The sequence below is a fragment of the Electrona antarctica genome, assembly GCF_951216825.1.
Source record: "Electrona antarctica genome assembly, chromosome: 17".
Taxonomy (NCBI): domain Eukaryota; kingdom Metazoa; phylum Chordata; class Actinopteri; order Myctophiformes; family Myctophidae; genus Electrona; species Electrona antarctica.
The window spans coordinates 23,255,249-23,276,134 of record NC_136798.1 but is presented as its reverse complement, the minus strand read 5'-3'; the positions used below and the strand labels follow the sequence as shown (position 1 = coordinate 23,276,134).

The 20,886-nt window shown below is 42.0% G+C and overlaps 1 protein-coding gene across 2 annotated transcripts in view; it reads right to left on the bottom strand.

Moving 5' to 3' along the window:
- Window positions 1–307: 307 nt before the first annotated feature.
- The window catches only part of aven (apoptosis, caspase activation inhibitor), a 32,095-nt gene continuing 11,516 nt past the window's right edge, over window positions 308–20,886 (bottom strand). Inside the window, exons 3-6 of one of the 2 annotated variants that reach the window (XM_079525416.1) lie at window positions 4,689–4,759; window positions 4,141–4,236; window positions 3,335–3,692; window positions 308–1,731 (exon numbers count right to left, since the gene is read on the bottom strand). In XM_079525416.1, the coding sequence (XP_079381542.1) occupies window positions 1,427–1,731; window positions 3,335–3,692; window positions 4,141–4,236; window positions 4,689–4,759 (830 nt within the window). In that variant the 3' untranslated portion in view covers window positions 308–1,426. Of the gene's footprint in view, window positions 1,735–3,334; window positions 3,693–4,140; window positions 4,237–4,688; window positions 4,760–20,886 lie in introns of both variants that reach the window. The other variant, XM_079525415.1, reaches the window with a different exon arrangement.

The following is a 20,886-nucleotide window of genomic DNA, read 5'->3' as shown; positions in this document are numbered from 1 at the left end:
TAATGTGTAATGTATAACTTTTTTGAGTAACGGACCCCAACTCTGATGGGAGGTTATGCGTGCATTGTTCCTCACGATGGGAAGAATGTAGGCGCTGTCTAGCAGCCTGGGCAGCACGGAAGGTTAGTGTTGAGCTTCGGCTGCTTGGTATTGATCAAGGACTGTCTGAAGAGGACGAGACGCGAAGACCGTACGGGCGACGCCATGTTGCTCCATGGTGCTCCATGGAAGGAAAGAAACATGCGCAATGGGCTATATGCAGCCAACACTTCCGCGTTCAGCTTCCTTGGTCTCAACTGCGCATGTTTCTTTCCTTCCATGGAGCACCATGGAGCAACATGGCGTCGCCCGTACGGTCTACGGTGGCCTTCGCGTCTCGTCCTCGGTATTGATATAACCCTTACAACCCACCATCTGACGGGTTCGGCGACCTCCGGGGTTAAATCTTAACCCGTCATCTGACGGGTTGCGAGGCGTTTTGGCGTCCATCGTGTTAAGTGCAATATTGGCTGAGATATAGTGAAAATCTATTTTTCGATAATGCACAGTTACCCCGACCACCCTGTAGGAGTCACTAGTACAGTGATCGCCCTCCACAACCGGCTTCCCACCCACTAACACAGCCAAGAGTGTTTGCTGGAGCATGGTACTCATTCAACCATACAACAGCAGAAATCCAGGAATGGTGTGTAGAGCCGAATGGGGAATTGTACTGTGGGTTGTTTTAGAAAGTTCTGATCCTCCAGTCCCATCTTTGTATGCATTAATTAAATAATAAAATCACACCCATGTGAAGTGAGTGGTGCAACTCCGTGTGGGGATCCCCGGGGGGCCCTGGATGTTCCAGACCCACAGGAACGTGGCCAGGGTGCCGGCCCGGTTCCGGCGAGCCGCCCCGCGTTCGAAACGGTTGAGAAATGACAGTTACCTTGTGTGGGTCCCCAGGGGGTCCCTCTACTGTACTGTACCACCTCAAATCATCATATACAGTTAGTGTGTGTGTGTGTGTGTGTGTGTGTGTGTGTGTGTGTGTGTGTGTGTGTGTGTGTGTGTGTGTGTGTGTGTGTGTGTGTGTTAGTTAGGCTGCACAATAGTGGTTGTGTCAAATCAAGTGAAGGCTGATCTTATCATAACGTACATCATCATCTCATTCCGGCCAATCAGAATTTGCGTTCTCACCTTCGTCTTCAATGTTTGTGTTATGCAATGTTTTGTATTTACACTCAAAATTGTCCATTAATTGTCAATGGGATTTAATGTTTGTGTAGGACAAAGTTTGTGTTTACACGCACACACCAAAAGCTGGACATAGGAGGGGCTATCGCCCCTCAAAAAATATAGGGCCACAAAACTATCCACAGGCAAAAGTTACTTAGAATTATCTTGATGAAGTGTTTTCTCTGTGAATGAACTCTGATGCTGAGGGTCAGGAGATCATGCTGTCAAGCCAGTCTTCCAGGTCATCCTCTGTCATCTCCTGTTTGACTGGAGCAGCCTCGGAGGGTGGAGCCGCCACCTCCTCCTGTTTGACTGGGGCAGCCTTGGAGGGTGGAACCACATCCTCCTCCCTTTTGACTGGGGCAGCCTTGGAGGGTGGAGCCACGTCCTTCTCCCGTTTGACTGGGGCAGCCTTGGAGGGTGGAGCCACATCCTCCTCCCGTTTGACTGGGGCAGCCTTGGAGGGTGGAGCCACATCCTCTGGAACAGTCTCCACCACTTCCTCAGGCTCTGCTGCTGATGAAGAAAAGCAAAACCACTGATGAGCAGTTGAGACGGATAACAGTCTAAGTCCACACTAATTATCCATAATGTATGAATTATAGATAAGGGTTCAGGACACAGGCCTTTTCGAGAATCAATGAGGTCTCATTAGTGCATGAATGTGTGCATTAAAAATACTATTCAAAAAGAGTATATAACTAGAACTGCACTCTGTCGAGTGGCCTACTAGTGCGCAAGCAGAGCGCGCAAGTACTGTTGACCGCTACAAACTGTCAAATCTCAGCTTCTCTTTGAAAGAACGATTGAAATATTGAATTATTAGGTTTAGCTATTTGCTACGTACCTACTTTTTGCACGTAAAAAAGTAGTATTATGAAGTATATCGTAATAAAGATGTGGATTAAAGGACCCAATGCCTTCGATGGTGACGTATATCTCGATCAGTGTCGGGTGGATTAAAGGAAATGCCTCTATGTGTATATGTATATGTAATTTGTAAGTTGATTAGCGGTATACTGTGGTTACTTTTGATGCGTATGCACCGTCCCAGCATATGACGTCAGGGTATAACTGGTATAGCTAGCTCTCAATGATGACTAGCTCTCAATGATGACGTAATAAAGATGTGGATTAAAGGACCCAATGCCTTCGATGGTGACGTATATCTCGATCAATGTCGGGTGGATTACAGGAAATGCCTCTATGTATATGTAATTTGTAAGTTGATTAGTGGTATACTGTGGTTACTTTTGATGCGTATGCACCGTCCCAGCATATGACGTCAGGGTATAACTGGCGTCATATGCTAGCTCTCAATGATGACTAGCTCTCAATGATGACGTAATAAAGATGTGGATTAAAGGTCCCAATGCTGAGTGTAATTGGTTTTGTAATGACGATAGTTTTAGTGTCGGGAGGATTAGAGGTAATGCTCCTATGTATACATGTATGTAGTCTGGCACCACTGCCGTATCAGGCACAAGTAGTCATTACGTAATTTGCTGGGACGGTGCATACGCATCGTCCTGGGCGAAACTAGTACTTGCGCGCTGTGCTTGCGCAAGTAATTAAAGATATTCCATCATCATCATTCTATAAGCCACCAAATCTGTCTGCAGAAGCTCTGTCCGGGGCATAACTCAGGTCAGGGAGTCTAAGACCAAATGGTCCCAGATCTGGACTGCTTGATGGAACCTGCCAAATAACAATGCTTATGGATACAGGAAAAAAAGGTCAGGTTGGAGGCACAGGATTCAAAATGTGGGTCTGGGGAGGAGCTACCGGGGGCTTTGCGTGACATTAGGGAAGAGGCCTAATTTAAAGATGGAAAAGGTCATAATGTTTATATGGTTGGCAACACGTGTGTGTCGTGGGTTCATTATTGGCTAAGCTTTGTAAACCATCTGTCATGGGACAATATTTAAATAACATGAAAGTGGTTGGTTGGTACTATACATAATAGTATACACTATACAGTATGCTATCCCGCATCTTCTTAAATGAAAAAAGGCTGCATTCTGGAGTCCTTTTGTCTAATATTATAAAAGCATAACTGCATTCTGTCAGTCACTTGCTTTGAATTGAAGAAGTCAGCTAGTGAAACATGATGTACCTGCACACTGTTGACTGTGGGACAATGGCGATTCATGCATTTCCGTATTGACTTGCTCTGGAGCAGAGGTCTCTTCGTCCACAATGCTGACAGGCTGAGCTCCCGAGGAGGCTGACAGTGGCTTCTCTAAACCAAGTAACTGGTCTAGCTCCTCATCCCCATCATCCACGGGTGGCTCAGCTGCTTTACAAGAATCCTGAGGGGAAGGGCCCGACACAGGACTTGTAACCTGGGAAACTCCCTGGCTCGTGTTTAGTCTTTTGAAAGCCGAGGCAGGTGGAGCGAACGAGGCAGCCATACCCCCCAGGTCCTGTTTTGGTGGCATTGTCAAAATAGGCAGCTCTACTGGTGTCGATACCTGAAGGACAAAGGCTTGCGTAAATGACAGTGCTACAGTTGCAACAGAATAAGCAGTGAGTTTTATCTCAATGGCAGAACAATGCAGATATTGGCAGAATATCATCAAGAGTAGATGTAGAAGCTAGATGTAGGCCCAACAAATGTCAGATTTTGGGTCTGGTGCGATACTGATACAAATAACTTTATATTATTTAACCACTTTAGACTTCAAAACATTAAAAATGAATCCTTCAAAAAAAATACCAAATCTAAAAGCATGTGAGGTTGTTTTTACCCAGGTTAAAATCAGGACACAATCGGCCACATTAACTGCCAATACTGATGTCGCCAATGTCAATATATTGGTCGAGCTCTGGTAGAAACTCTCTCAATTCCAACAGCACATGGACAAAACATTTGACCTTCTGAACTGTAGTATTATATGCAGTTCTAATTGGTTTGCATACCTGTACCAGCTCAGCCTCCAGGTTCAGTCTCTGATGGAGAGGCATTTCCTGGAGAGACTGTGCTAGTGCTGGAAGGTCCACAAACACAGCTGACATCTGCAGAAAGATGCACAGTGGTATGAAAACAGAAAAGGGTAACTCAATAACTGGCCTCCGTGTTTACGGCATATTACAGAATCCTGAGCATATTACAGAATCCTAATACTGATACAGAAGATCTCTTATTATGTGGCCAATACAACTTTTCCATCTACTCTTTTAAGCCTAGTTCAGACCAAAGATATGCATATGTTTTAAGTGTGATTTATGCTTCATCGTTATGTCTGGGATCCATTGTGAGCTTGTAGGTCTGTGACTCAGTCCTCTTAGTCCTCACTAATGATCATGATAAAATAGCACAATATGTTTCTACTCAGTTTGTCTCATAGGAGGGCTGTCACAAACAATTATTAATAATAAACTAGCCCCCCTCAAAAATAATATATATAATTATTATAATAATAATAGAAATAATCCCAAAGAATCAGTTTACAGTATTATACATTTACCTGACTGGCCACCAAGGAGTCCATTTCCCAATCCTTCTCCTCTGAAAAACGGAACTGGGTGAAAGAATCCCCTGTAAAAGAGAGACAAACGGCTGGTTATCACTGTTAATGTACTGGTGACCGCAATCTCACTCTTTATTGTCATCTATACTCAATTACATACACATCCTTATACCGGTGGTTCTCAACCTTTTCTGGATCGGGGCCCACTCAAAAGCGTAACACAGCTGCCGTGTTAAGTGGTCAGATGGATGTAGATGGGATTTATTGTGATGATCAATCAATGTATTCATTAAAACAGAACACACTAGTTCAGTCAGGCTTCAACTGGCTTAACTCTTATTTCAGCAGTCTAATTGCTAACTAAAACACAAAAAAATAGAAAAAGTGCCCCTCGGGGCACAGGTCTCCAGGTTGTGGCCTCCTGGTGGCGCTATAATAGGCCAATGTGAAAAGGGTGCCATTTCTTCATACGCCTTTGTGTGCAAAGTTTGGCATCGACCGGGTTAGCGGTGCCGGAGATTAGCTGGTAACAGACGGACGGAAGGACGGACACACACACAAAAATCCCCCATAGCCAGAAACTTTAATAGTACTGGACATGATATGTACCCTGAGGTTTAACCCCTTAAAGAGAGGTGGGGACAGAGACCGGTTATTATTGCAACGTGAAGCATTTTGGATCCATTTCTTAAACACTGTATTTCCTAAAGGTCTAAATGAAGAATTGGTGTTAAACTGTTTTCTATGATTATCCTTTTTGTAATGTGGATTCTGTGAGTTGAAATGAGACAATAATGATTTCTTCTAATATGTATGTTTACTACTATGTATGCCTTTTTAATAATGACACGGCTGTATAGTCCCCTTTTAATTGAACAGAAATTCTATATCAAATCAAATCAAATCACCTTTATTTATAAAGCACATTTAAAAACAATTTCCATTGTACCAAAGTGCTGTACAGACATTTCATCAACACCACAGATAGACAGCAGAAGAAAATTACAGACAATGAAAGCATGATTATAAGCAAACTATCAAAAAATAATCAAACAATATACTATTAAAAAAAACATAAACAAGGTCACAGGCAATCAAATGCTTGGGAGTAAAACAGGGTTTTATATAACCATGTAATTTCCGTTGCTATGCAAATTCTGACACAGACAAAGGCCTGCGCGCCGAAACGCGTTTGTCTGGATTGACTGCTGTTGCGGATCCTCATCATTATTAAATAAGACTCTTACTACTGAGAGTGCGGATTTTATTCTCTTTCTATATGTTCTCTTTGAATCTGCACCCAGCACACGCCTTGAAGTGAACATTGGAACACTATAAAAATGAAGCTGATAAATGACTACTCTCTCCTGAAACCAACCTGAAAATGTATTTTCTGATTATTAAAGAGCTGGAGAGACAGGGAGACTTCTGTCACCTAATAAACACACTATAACAAAGATTACCACAACAAAGTGCTTTTTTTCTTTTCTTTTTTTAACTTTTTATTGAATTTTTATGTTTTCACATAAAGATGAATGAAAGGTATAAATTATAAGCACAATACAATAAAACAGACAAGAAAAACAAAAAGCACAGAAACAAAACAAAACAAACAAACAAAAGCAATGGCGAGCAGCACATACACAATACAGTCAGTTATTCATTAGGGAAAAATATATAAATACAAATATATACACATATATATATACATACACAACACACGTGGGCACATCAGAAGGCAAATTGCAAGAGTACAGCTGGGGCTCTCCAATCCAATGAATCACTTCCTTTGTAAATCACAGTAAATAGATCCCTGGGCAAGTAATCTATCAGCGGTGCTTTAACCTTTTAACAAAATGTTTTGTTTTAACCGTTAATGCCGTCTGGCAGACGGTACAGATCACCATACTGTAAGCTCAACAGATATAAATTCTCTTTTATTCCACTGTCAATCAAAGCACTCAATAACAGATAACGAACTACTGGGGGGAACGGGGAAGACCTTATGATGGGAGAGTGCAATACTGCAATACTTGAACCTTGATATATTTGCACAGTGTGGGTAGGATAATAATAATAATTATTATTATTTATTTATTTTTACTATGAACTGTATTTTTTGTACTATGAAATGTGTATGTATGTATGTATGTATGTATGTATGTATGTATGTATGTATGTATGTATGTATGTATGTATGTATGTAATGTACAACGCTGTCTCTTGGTGCCCAAGACAAATTTCTCCTCGGAGACAATAAAGGCTAATTCAATTGAATTGAATTGAATTGAACCAAAAAGCTACCTTTTAAATTCTTATTTATTTATTGGTATCACTTTTTAATATTATAAATATAATATAATATAATATAATATAATATTGTTAAACTCTTGTGTTTTGGCAATTATTTGATGGCCCACTTGCAATACCCCAACGGCCCACCTGTGGGCCCCGGGTCCAAGTTTGTTAACTTTGCATTCAAGCCTGTTTGATCAACCCAATTCTAATGCTCCGTGAGGCAATTAATGGGTTCTCCAACATGTCTAAAACCACAAATGACTGTTTCTCTGGTAACGGAAAAGCCGTCAATAAGTGTGGACAAATTGCCGATCAATACGGAAGATAAAGGTTATTATACTACATGGTTTCTAGACACCAATTAAATGAGAGCCTTTTCAACAAAAGCAGTGGGTTATGTCATCAATAAGACTTCAAAACGCATGGGTGCCATACATGAAGAAAGACACCAATTATCCCTTAAAATCTATTGCTTTGTTGACCGGTGTCCCCCGAGAGTCTAAACTTGGCCCCCTCCTTTTTCCCCCTCTATACCAAATCTCTTTGATGATCTACAAGCTCACAACACATCCCGAACTTGTGACGGGTTGCTGGCTTGTAGATCTGATACTTTCAACAAATGTTTACCTGTACCTATATATATTTACATGCCCAGAATATGGATGCTACTGAAGGAAGGGTGGTGTGTGTCTGTGTGGTCTTTCGTCAAAAACCACCAGATGAGAAGAGCAAATTGATTAGAATTAAGAAATATTACGCAGTATGAATAAACACTGCTGCTTTGTTAGTCTGCTCTGGCACTACATCCAAAACATCATGGACGCGCTGGCTTTGTGCCAACAGTCACTAGACTAGAGCAAGTGGGGTCCAGGGACTCTCAGGGTTCTTTGAGGGGGTAAAATAACCCTTAGAAGTCTAACTTTGACAGTATACAAAATGGAATCAAATGGACCCGTTCCAGGGTCCATTTGGTTATGGTAGGGGGGGGGGGTCCTTGAAATGTAAAAGTTTCAGAACCACTGCACTAGAGCAAGGAGGAGGTCAGAGGGGAAATGCCACGGGTCGGGAGGCTTTTTGTCTGCAGGCCGTGTTCCTGCTGTCAATCCAGCACATGGCGGAAGATGTATGGATGAAGGCGATAACGAGGCCACACAATGACTGCAGGCAGACAGATAAGACAGTGAATGGGAATATGACATTTGTCTGTTGGTTGTGGGAACAATGGCCTTTGCAGGTGTGGAATGAAAAGGTACGCTATCAGGTGTTCTGCTCTGGTGTGATCAGCGGCTGTTTTTTCCCCTTAACTCAATGGTCGCCAAGGACTTATTTAACTTCTTTTACATGATGTCCTGGAGCGCCAAGGACGTGTCTTTCGTGTTTTATAACATGGTAAAAAAAAAAAATATATATAAAATAAAATAAAAAATATATGGTGGCGGTCTGGGCCTTTTGGCGCCCCCTGGTGGCGATGAATGAGTTGGGAAAGAAATGTTACAGTGAAAATACACCCTAGAATCCAAATCATGTTCTTCATTTATTTCACAAGTGGGTCAAATCTGTGTTTTCACCACAATACTATGAACAACTTTTCTTCCAAACTAGAATTAAGAATTTTAACTTAATTACTTAACGTAATACTGAAATAAATTGGGAGATGGGCTTTGTGGACATTTTCCATTCAAAATAACATTTCTTTCATTGTAAGGCTGATACTTGTAAAGCAGAAATCTGCATAGAAGTAAACTTCTAGGTATTCTAGGTAGGAGCCGTTTAGAAGAACAGTCAACTGTCTGTCTTGGGCTAGCCTCGGAAACCCAGATGTTTTTATTTCCAGGGAGAAAAACAAAAGTCTACTTCAATTCAGCATACAGAAGCGCAAACGTCGCTCACTCTCTGCTGATTTCTGATCGTCTGCACCTTTGTTAAATTGACACACACACGTCTCTCTAATTAATTAGTCTCATGTTGTGCAGCTGCGTCTAGATTATCCGGGTGGATCCTGCCGGCAGCTGCCTATGCCATAGAAAGCATAGGGGGGTTCCAGTCTAGTCTGGGGCTAATCTCACACCACTGGACCGATCACCACCGAATCTTGTGTGCACAACCAGAAGGCCAAAGAAACACTACCAATGATTTTCCACATACAGTATTTTGTATTGTTTTATTGTGAAATATTTAAATAAATTACATTTTAGAATTCAATGATTGGGCTGAAACCGTGCCCAAATATTGACCCCATCTTGTTAAGGTTTTCCAGCACTCTTTATTTGCCTCATTGGAAGTCTCTCATTTCTAGATTTGGTGGACTTTGGACTATTGGTTACAAACGTACACAGTAATAATTAAATCCCATAATTAAACTCACACCGAGTTATCTGTTCATCAAGTTCATAGGAATCTATTGCAAACGTGTTGTTCTTATTCTCTCTCCCGTTCCGTTGGCATCTTTCTCTCTCCCACTCCTGTTCTCTCCATATAAGATCTGGCCCAACCTTGGCCCACCTTCACCCCTCAGCCCACCTTCACCGGCATGACGAGAGCAACGGCACAAAATTGCTGACGATGGCGAGCTGCTAAAGTCCAGTGTCTGTCAACTTGATCTGTGCTCATGCAAATACCATGCATGTGGTTTAGAGGAACCGACACCAGCATGCCAACCACTGCCAGAAAGAATGAAGAGAAGCCTCTGTTAACGCTCCGTGGAAGAGGGCATAGAGAGAGAGATGAAAGGTGTGACTTGTGCATGTGGGTCCAAGCAGACTTCAGTGACTTAAGGTCCTTGCAGACTGGATGCGTTTTTCTGAAAACTGGCGGAAAAACACTGCTAAAAATCCGAAAAACGCAGCAGTCTGCCGGGACCTTTAAATCCTCTGTCTGATCTAGGCTAAAACCTGTCATCTTATGTCAGGCCTCAAGTAAAGGCCACATAAACATGTTTTCAGATGTGTAGTGTAGAAATATAAGCTGTAGCAAGCTTTGCATGCAACACCAGATTAAGTATCACATGACATCAAATAGTTCATGTGAGCCTAAATGCATCATAAAGTGTGTCCCATGTTATTTCAGCACACACAAAAATATATCACCACAGTACAAAACTAGAAACTACCTCGCCAGTCGCCATGAAGGCCTGTTTTGTAGTCTGTCTCTTATGAAATGGTATTATTGTAAAAATGAGTTAATGGCAGAGGTGGACATTAAGTAAATCTGTTCTTAAGTACAAATTTTGTACTCAAGTCAGTTTCTTAAGTAGAAATTCTGTACTTATGTACAGTACTTTTACTTAAGTAAATGTATGTGTCCACCTCTGGTTAATGGTAACTATTCATACTGTGGGTAAATACCATTAGTCATGTTTAGTCAGGCCAAGTGGCTACAGTACGTTAGCATTGTGTAACTCCAGTGAAGTGTCCCATCTCTTGACATATTGCGGGCAGACACCCACGTTGACAGATTTGGTTTCACCACCAGCAGTCTGGAAGCGTTCTGTGGCTCTGCAACATTGCACTATCCTCTCAGCATTTATATTCGGATCCATTCTCCCATCTTCACTCGCCTCGCTCCCTGACCTTCTGTTCCACACTGCTATTTTCCTGCTGCACACCACCGTGTTCGCACCCAATCATCATTCATCTCCAACTCTGGCCTATTGAGAGGCCCTTGTTCTGCTTTGAGAGCTACTGTGTACTAGAGCTAGCCTGGTACACACAGAAGGAAGGTAGAGATTACTGCAATCTAGCCGTCCTTGAACAGGATTGGGTTCACAAAATGCGTGTGTTGTGAGTTGTGACAAGATTACAGTAAAGTCATTACAACAAGATTAAACATATAAAAGCAGGCCCTAAAGGCTGGGCTGCTCCTTAAACTGAGGCACTTGAAGAACATATTGTCCAGGAATGAGGAGGTCTATCCCATTTGCACTACATGTGATTTAGTACCTCTTATAATAATAAGATACCGATTTTAACATGCTGCTTTCTCAGTGTTCATCTTGTTTACTGCTAATTCTTTTCTTCTCCCTGAGCAAACGTGGAAGCCTGAATTAACACAAGTTTCACCTCACCGTTGCCTGTAAAAACACATTGAGAGAATTTGAGACAGAGTCTTTTTCAAGTGGGAACTGGCCAAGAGGCAGAAATAAAATTACAACTTCAAAGCTACATCGTACATGTTAATTACATAACAGCCAATAATACATCCATGATACCCCATAAAGTACCTATAAAATATAATACAAAACATATCCAAAGTGATACTCTTTAAGTCAGAGAGATAATACACCAAGTACAACATGAACAGCAACAATAAATATGGAGGCCTATACCAAGGGCAAAGCTACTACACATCCGCAGATTCAGCACATATGCAGATGTTTGACTGTACATTGCGCTGACTAGACCCCTGGAAGATGGATTGGATCTTATCCCACTACATTGTTACCTAGTAAGCTGTGCTACTCATACACTGAGTTGGCCAGGATCGAACACAGAAGACCCTGTGCAGGTCCAAAGGCGAGTGCTCTACCAACGAGCTACCCAGACACACATCAGGGTTGAGTGGTCAATGAAGCATACTACTGCACATTGGAGGAAGCCCTTGCATGTGCAACATCATGTGAAACACACAGATGCAGACAAGCACGTCAACCTTGGTAACCTGTGTGCCCAGCAGAAACACTGACATCCTGTTTGTGACAGTGTGTCATTGTTGTCGCACGCACGCGCGCACGCACGCACACGCACACACGCACACACACACGTTGACGTGACCATGCCTTTAAAGTGTACACTTCACTGGCGATAGGGACAAACTAACCAACAGTAGCAAAGCTCCCATGCTGGCAGGCTGCCAGCTGTGTAAGCCTGAGGGAATGGAGCTGCGGTGCATGGAATTAACTCAGATTTGGAATGCTCCCTGAAGCAAAGACCGGTTGGACGAGGCAAAGCAGGTAGACAAACAAAATTGACAGCAAAATACTTTTCAAGGAGGAACCCTGGATATAACAGGCAGCGGTTTCTCCCACATCGATTCACAAGTGTTACTACACACACACACACACTCCTCTGTCTCTCTAGTAACACATTAGTGTTACTGCGCACGCACACACACACTTATGTTTTTGTATACTTTTTCACTTATGTAATTCATTCTCACAATAACCATTCCAAATGTGTACACTTTTCTAAATTCTATTTTTAGTGGTGACTTGAGTCTGTCCCCTACAATGGGAAGATTACTCAATCCAAAAAGTTATCTATAGATTGGCTAAGAAAGTAATCGATAGTTGCAGCCCTAGTTAGTTTATCCATGAAGGAAAGCCGCCCAGAATGACATGACCATCTACATTTTAGATGGTCATGTAATTCTGGGCGGCTTTCCTTCATATAGGGCCCCAAATCATTTCACCTAATATAGCAGCTTTTAGATTCTGAAAGCTGCTATATTAGGTGAAGAGGTTTGGGGGCTTATTTTCACCATGCTATACCCCTTATACCTAAACATATTTTCCTTTTTTTCTTTTCTATTTTGAAAACATTTTAAAATCGTTCAACTAACCGATCTACATCATCACGTTGTGAGCTTGTAGATTGGCTGTTTGAACTATTCAAAAATGTTTTTCAAAATAGTAAAAAAGACGTTTAGGGATAAGGGGTATAGCACTGGCCCCTTGGTGTAAAAGCAGAGGGCCAAGGATAGAGCCCTGGGGGACCATGGTCAAGTATGTAGGGTTTAAGTGGTCAAAAGAAGAGCCAATAAATAGCAGAAGGGACTTCACTTTACAACAGCTTGTAGTCAAGTTTACAGTCCACTAGTTTACTAATGTCAGACCTAGTTACAGTACGATTAGGTCTCAAAAATAAAACAATAATAATCTGAACCCTGATAGGGGGTTCACACTCATACAATAACACTGGATCCTAACTGTCTGCAGAATGTAACATAGAGAATAATATTTAGTCTACACTGGCAATGTGACAGCTCTCGGCATAAACTAGCTTACTAATATATGTGGCACATATTTTGCTTGAAAACTCAAAGAAAATGTTACTATCTGTGAATTTTTACTCTGTCTGCAAAACATGATTAATGAAGGAGAAATTATGGGAGATAGAGTGCAGATCCAGAATCTGTCTTTTAAACATGCACAAAGAAGGCTGCACCAAGAAAACCAATAAGCTACAGGGAGACAACAATTTACCAACATTGTTCTCCGTTAAGGCAAACCCAAGCAACCACCCTGTATATTGCCATCCTTTTACAACATTATCTAGATGGGGTTCACACATTTTACCATGCCAAGGACCCTCAAATATCCATAGCCTCTGGCTGCAGCCCCCTGTTGTGAAATGGCTTAAAAAAATAATAATAAAAGAAAATAGTGAAAATCAATAAGCTCACGTTTTGTGTTTTCTTATCCTTTGCCCCCCCCTAGCGGCCCCCCAGTTTGAACACCTAACTAAAGCCATAAACCCTAACCATGCAGTATACTATGAAATGTAGATCTGAAGGATGAATGACCCATAGTGCCGCCGTTCCCTGTGGCTAGCGTACAGTAGGTCAAGGCGACAGCCGCCGAGTGAAAAATAGCTGGCTTGAAGGCACAGAAAGGCCTTGAATTGTATGACCAAGTAAACAGCAATTATAAAATGAATCCAACTCTTTGTCCAATTCTATACACATTACACACTGCTACCTCCCTATTTCTTTGTGAGTGACGTGTTGGGTGACTGTTTATACAGTGAATGAGCTATGCAGGGCTATCAAGGGGGATGCAAACAAGGGTTGAATACATTTGAATGGCTGCCGTGTTCCACTAGCTGGGAGCAATTTTAGTGGGGCTGTCTTGTGTTGTTGTGAAGATGTCGGGTAGAAATGGCTTGGAGTTAACACCCCGAGCGCACAGGACAAAGTTCACTGTCTTTTCAATTAGTAACGCCCAGGACGAAGATTGATCAAAAGGACGGAGATTATTGATATCAAAACCGATCGCATCGCTCCACAGGCTGGGAGCGTCTGTTGCGCAACATTCAATGTTGCGCAACAGTGGGACGTCGTCGAAAATGTTAAAACGAGACCGAAAATCTTAAAACGTTAATAACTCTTGATCTAAATCCTCCCGTCCAATTCTAAGCATTTAATAACTGTCATCAATCTTGATTCTAAGTCTAAGGTCAAGTTCCTTTGTGAATCTAGGTCACCTGGGGCTTATCGAATGCGAGACATACCCTCTAATTGGGCCAGTTCAGGAAATGCCATACTTTACAGCTTGACATGGTCAAGCTGTATAGTATGTCTAGAGGAATAACCAGAGGGATCGATTTAACGTTATATGACCTGGGTAATTAATCCACAGAGTTTTGGCATGGGCACAGAGTTTTGCCATGGGCAACTGGATTATTGAAAAATGTTACATTTGGGTGGCCTGTGGCCACAGCTATAATGATCAGTGGCCACAGCTATTATGAGCAGTTTGAGATCAACACCATTGCACAGTGATAAAGCTGCAGGTGAACAACAGTTGTGATTAATCAAAAAGGCTTTTTAGAACCATGCATATAGAGATAATGGGCCATCATTATCAAGTATGGCTTGTTATTCACCACAAGACAAGTGTGGCAGTGTGGGAGGTTTAAAGCACACATCCCCAATTATCTTTAATTGAAGCAAAGAACCATACCATAAAATTAACCAAAAGGACCCTTATGGCTATCAGTGGGTGGATTATTTATGTATTTAATCTGACAGTTAATTGGACCAGGATAGTGTCACAGAGGCGTGTGTAGGTGTTGGCCTGCAATTTTCCCACTAGACAGAAATGGAGCCGTGGGCCTGGGCCATAGCTCAATGGTCCAGGCACCTTGGCTGGTAATCCAGTCTGGCAGTGTGCCGCGGGTTCGACTCCCGATCCTGACGGCCTGTACTGCATGTCACTCCCCCATCTCTCTCCCCATTTCCTGTCAGCCTACTGTCTGTCCCTCCATAAAAAAAATTAAAATAAAAGGCGAAAGCCACAAAAAAACATTAAAAAAAAAGAAATGGAGCCGTGGACATTTATCTTACACATCTCTTTACTCTAGCTTCCTTAGGGGTCCATAGTGCATGCATCACATCCCCGCCACTGCATTCTCCTGATGATCAATACTGCGCTTCGCTGGCCTGGTGGTCCATTCCAGGCGGACTTCTTGCCTCCAAGTCTCGTCACAGAACACCATCACAAAGACATGAGCACATGAAAGAAAGACTTTCACACAAACATGCAGTGCCTTCTCAATCAATTCAATCAAACAGACTGATGCTGACTACATTATATACTTCCATTATACTGCTGTAATAACTCAGTAGCAATCATGACTATACTGAACACTTCGACCTTCGCATGTTGGAAACATTAGGAGTAGGGATTCAAATTATCGATTCACTCATTAATTGATAACCTTATCGATCAATTTACCGGTTAGTTGATAAGCTGCGTTTTGTTATTTATTATTGAGACCTTAATTTCCCTCAATAATGTCTAACAAAAATCTACATTTTGCTGATATACAGAAAGACAAAAGGCATATTATATTCCTTAATCAAATATTTATTTGACCATTTGAGAATACAGAGCCAGGAAATGGCATCTTTGCAAAAGCGTCATGCAAAAGCAGAGACGTTTCTGTTGCTACCAAGGTGGGGGGCGGGACTTTTTTTACCGTCCCACATGTGCGTTCCTCGGCCCACGTGCGCGCGCATACAGCATTACATTCATAGAAAACCACCGAATTATATAACCGCTGAATTTTGTGGGGTCGCTATAAGCGACACCACTGTAATATCTTAAGACCAAAAGTTTGGCACCTAACTACTCCTACACACTCTCACTTAGAAACTCCATTCAAATTTTGACATTTTCAGCTTACTGTGGAATCGTGCAGGTGTACATGAATATTTTAAATGTTTGTGTTTTTTTTTATATACATTTAACTTTTAAATCTTTTAAACCTTGGGCCCTCCCCATTCCTTCATACTTTCACAGAGAAACTCAATTCACAATTAAGGACATATAAGTACATTTACTCAAGTACTATACTGTACTATACAAGCGCTTACAATGCATATTGAAGTTCTTTTACTTTGCTTTCCATTTTTGCTACTTCTACTCAGGGGCGGGAGTGGCTCAGGGGTAGAGTGGCCAGGAGAGCAGCCAGAACCATGAGGTTCCCAGTTGGATCCCGGGCTCCCCCATAGTTAGTGTTGAAGTGTCCTTGAGCAAGACACTGAACCCCTAATTGCTCCCAATGTGCAGGTTGGTGCCTTGCATGGTTTCCGCCGCCATCCGCTTTGGATGCTGTCACCTGAGTGGTTGCATTTGGGTTCAAACACAACTCAGTCATAACAACTTAGGTACTTAAAGTATGTAGTAGTGATGCCAATAGAGCACCGAAGTCCTGACGTCACTGCCCTCTACTACCAGTAGAGGGCAGTGAGCGCCATGGTTCATGTATGTTTTTATAAGCATTGTACTCTCCATAGGGGGATTTTAGATCGCCTCATATAAGAACTGTGTTTGAAAAATAAACCGATCACCCCGGCCTTTTCACTCATATGGATATGAAGCATCGACTGAAGGTGGAAATGTACAAATATACCCAAAGAGTAACAAAATAAGCGTTAGAAACGAGCCAAACAACCCAGAGACTACATTTCCGGGTAGGCTGCTTCTGCCCGCAGCCCGTCGCACAACAGAAACTGAACGTTAATTACGTTTATTTTTATTTTTATTTTATTGATATATAATGTATCGTGGTTAGTACGAGTCGAGTCACCACCAGCTGAGCTTACGTCAACGTGGAATCTCAGGAACGCAATATGTTGACAGCTGGGCGTGACGTATATACTCAGCGACCTTGCATTCATATGTAGTTTCAAGGCTTTTGCGGTCACATTAATTCCATTTTCTCTAGAAACTGGCTGTATCAAATATGAATGGACATCATTAACGACGCACAGCCACTCCCCTGACAGAAACGCCGAGGTGGTCGGTTTATTTTTCAAACACAAAATCGCCGTTTGGGGATCTCAATGCAAATAAACAAATACATGAACCTGGAGATTGACGCCCTCTACTGAAAGTGACGTCAGACTTCGGAGCTCTATACTTTTGTACATCCCCCCTTCCCCATACATACAAAGTCAAAGAGTGCACTCCTGGGACCTTCACTACATTTGTACTATTTATACTACTTTATTTTTTGGCTTGCAGCGACCCCACATTGTTTCTTTAGGAACAATATATTCTAGTCGTTAACTGTTTAATTGAAGAATTTCTCAACGGTGATTAATCGATTAACGATGAACTATTAACATCACTAATTGGGAATGCTGGAAACACTGGGACTGCTTCACAGAACGCTCATTCACATCAGCACTACAGCCTATCTCTAGGCAGGAATAATTACAAACTTCTACATCTTTCAGAGTAGGTAAGATGAGCCAACATAACACTGGCCCTTGCGCTTACCTGAACAACTCTATGTGAGGTTGATGGCATGTTGTAACATGTGACCCTGGGATAGTCTCATTGTGTCAGGAGCATTTGTCCAGCTGTTAATGTAAACCACAGTGGACATTGCTTCGTTGTCTGAAAGGCGAAATAGCAACTGAATAAAAAAAGCACCCACTAATAACATTATTACGTTGAAATGGATGTAGCCGTAAGCACGTGCACGTACACAAATGAGCCATTATCTTTGACCAAACACTGTCAATATCAATATTGATCACTCCCTAGGTATTGATCTATTCCATGTTAATCCTCATTCCTATAATGATGTTATTGCACACTCATTGAGGCTAAATGGAACTGGAGGGGAAAGTATGGTTCTGCCATCACAAAATATAGATCACATCTACACCTTAACTCATTAAAACCAGGAAAGTGTAATTTTAGATTTTAGCTTTGCTAAAGAACAGTGAACAGTGCAGCGTGTCACTTTGTGCTGCGCTGCAAGCTTGTACACCTGCTATTTTAGAATTTTTGAGGGGTCTGGCTTCCACTCATGACGTCATGTGGCAGCCAAGTCTATGGACTTTTAATGTTTGTCTTTAATGTCTTAACACTTATACTGCCCGGTGTCAGTTGGAACCAGTAAATAGACCTTGCCGAGCTATTTATTGCTTCAGAGCCCTTTTCAAGGTAACACTGTGCCCGTGTGCCCTTGGTGTAAAAGCAGAGGGCCAAGGATAGAGCCCTGGGGGACCATGGTCAATTATGTAGGGTTTAAGTGGTCAAAAGAAACGCCAATAAATAGCAGAAGGGACTTTACTTTACAACAGCTTTTAGTCAAGCTAGGTCTCAAAAAGAACAATCGGAACCCTGGTAGTCAACAAATCACACTCGCACAATAACACTGTGACTGGATCCTAACGGTCTGTATGTAACAGAGAGAATAATATTTAGTCTACACTGGCAATGTGACAGCTCTCTGCATAAACTTGCTTACTAATATATGCGGCACATATTTTGCTTGACCTGGCATTAGTAAACGGCTAACCAAAACCTTCGCGGGATGATCAAATTCATCGCCGACCACCCGTGGCATGAATTATTTTACCGCGACTAGCGATGGGAAAATGTGTGTTTTGATTAGAATCTTAATCTGTGATTTAGATTCAGAGAAATCAGCGTTAGAAGATTTTGCCTCCCGTCCGTTATAATGGAGGGGGAATACCAACGACTTCCGGTTTTGAATGCTGTGCCATAGACCTCCCCCCCAGAGCTTCAAATACTAGTCCCCAGGTATGTTTTATGTTATGCCTTTAATATCTTACTGTACCATGTGCCGTTTACATTTCTGACTAATAAAGCAATCAGTCAATCGAGCTTGTAATAAGCCACAACCCATGGGGTTCACACACACACAAAGCAATATTTTTTAACAAAATTGAGGTGCTCGAGTGGTGTTTACGTTTCTTTTATATAGCAATTGAGTATTTTTGAGGGCACATAATATAATCATTAGAGTTTTTTTCATTGTCTAAACCCGCAGTCCAGTGTCACACTGTGAACCCATTGCCGTTGTCATTTAGTTGTGCGTCTATTGCAGTTATTGTGGTAGATACATAGCTTGGAGTAGACTGATATGACTGGCCGGTTTCAGTCTACCCAATTTGCTTGGCAAACCAAATGCTGTTCAAATATTAGGAGCGTGTAATTATAAGCCATCGTTTTCACTGCCACTCCTGACTTCACACACACACACACACACACACACACACACACACACACACACACACACACACACACACACACACACACACACACACACACACACACACACACACACACACACACACACACACACACACACACACACACACACACACACACACACACACACACACACACACACACACACACACACCCCTCCCCCCTCCTCCTAGCATTTTTTTTTTATCCACCTCTAGCCCTCCTCTTCTTCTATGCTTCCTCTCGCATGTTGCTCAGTGCCTCCTGATACATGACGAGCCTTCAGGCCCTGTGGGAGTTTCTCTTCACAGCTCCATCTATTTGTGACATGCTGTAGTGAGTCCAAAAGTGTGATGTGCAGTGTGCACCGAGGCAGCAAAGCCAGATGCCACAGAAGTCAGGTAGAAGACGTCATCTGACCCATGTATGGAGCACCGGCGCAAACTTTAAAAATATATATAAATGAAATGTAAGCTTAACCGACTCGAACTGCTCCCTGCTCCTTCTGATTCTTCAGAGAAGATGGTGATGAGATGAGATTATGCATGCGCTTACAGTTACACTGCCATCGCACTGAGGACATTGATACTGCTATTGTGGTTAACCCACTCTGCTGGGAAGACAATGTATCAGAGCAGTGCCGGACCCCGGGGACGAAGAACTCCTTCTCCTTCTTCTGGTTTTTGGTGCAAATGATGAAAGCAGCTTCACCTAAGGATGGGAAATACTTGATGTCTGGGAAGGGTGATCACACCATCCTGTGTGATATATAACCTACCTGAACGGACACTTGTGGATTCCAGCATTGTTTGATGGGAAATGATTCAGTGACAGAGAGAGGCACACACACACACAGACAGACAAAGAGAGAGAATAAGAGAAGGACAGAAACGAAGTGTGGAGCGAAGGAGAGAGAGTCACAGAAAGCACTGAAAGCCACAGTACTGAACTGAATCAGAGGTAAAGGAAAACAGTGAAAGAAAGATCACATCCCTCTGCTGCTGTAGGATCCTGTTCTATACTCACGCTTTTGGAGCCATATAGGGTAAGTGACTTCTCTATTTGACTCAACTCTTATACCAGGCAATTACAAAGGCAATGTTTTAATTTAACTAATGTACCTAGATTTGTCATTATTAGATTTTAATATTTTACTGTAATATTATAAATATATCACACACACTTAACGCACCCCTCACCAACCTTAATCCGGTCGTTTTAACGCACCCCTCACCAACCTTATGTCTAACCAATGACTAGTCTAAACTAAGTATGCACCCCGCAACACCACCATACAGTAGAAAATAAGGCTTAACTTAAGTGGTTAACAACCATGACTGTTATCAAAGTAGAAATGGTAAAGAGACCTTACTTAGAAGTGTATTTCATCCCCATCCCCAACGAACCTACAGTACAAGTGTAAGTGTAAACCTATAAGAACACATGCTGTGCTTTGGTTATGAATTCCTTCTTCCACTCTGGAATGGCCAACAATCAAGTATCCGTGACAAGGCTAGAACTTAAAAATGAATGCTGTGATTGAGACTATTCATCTCGGTTTGTTAGGGGGGGAAACATCCCTTGTACTTGTCAATCTAGTTAGGTGAATCACTGAACGTTTTAATGTAATTTCCTTTAGTCTCATTAGGAATTAGTCCTGATAGG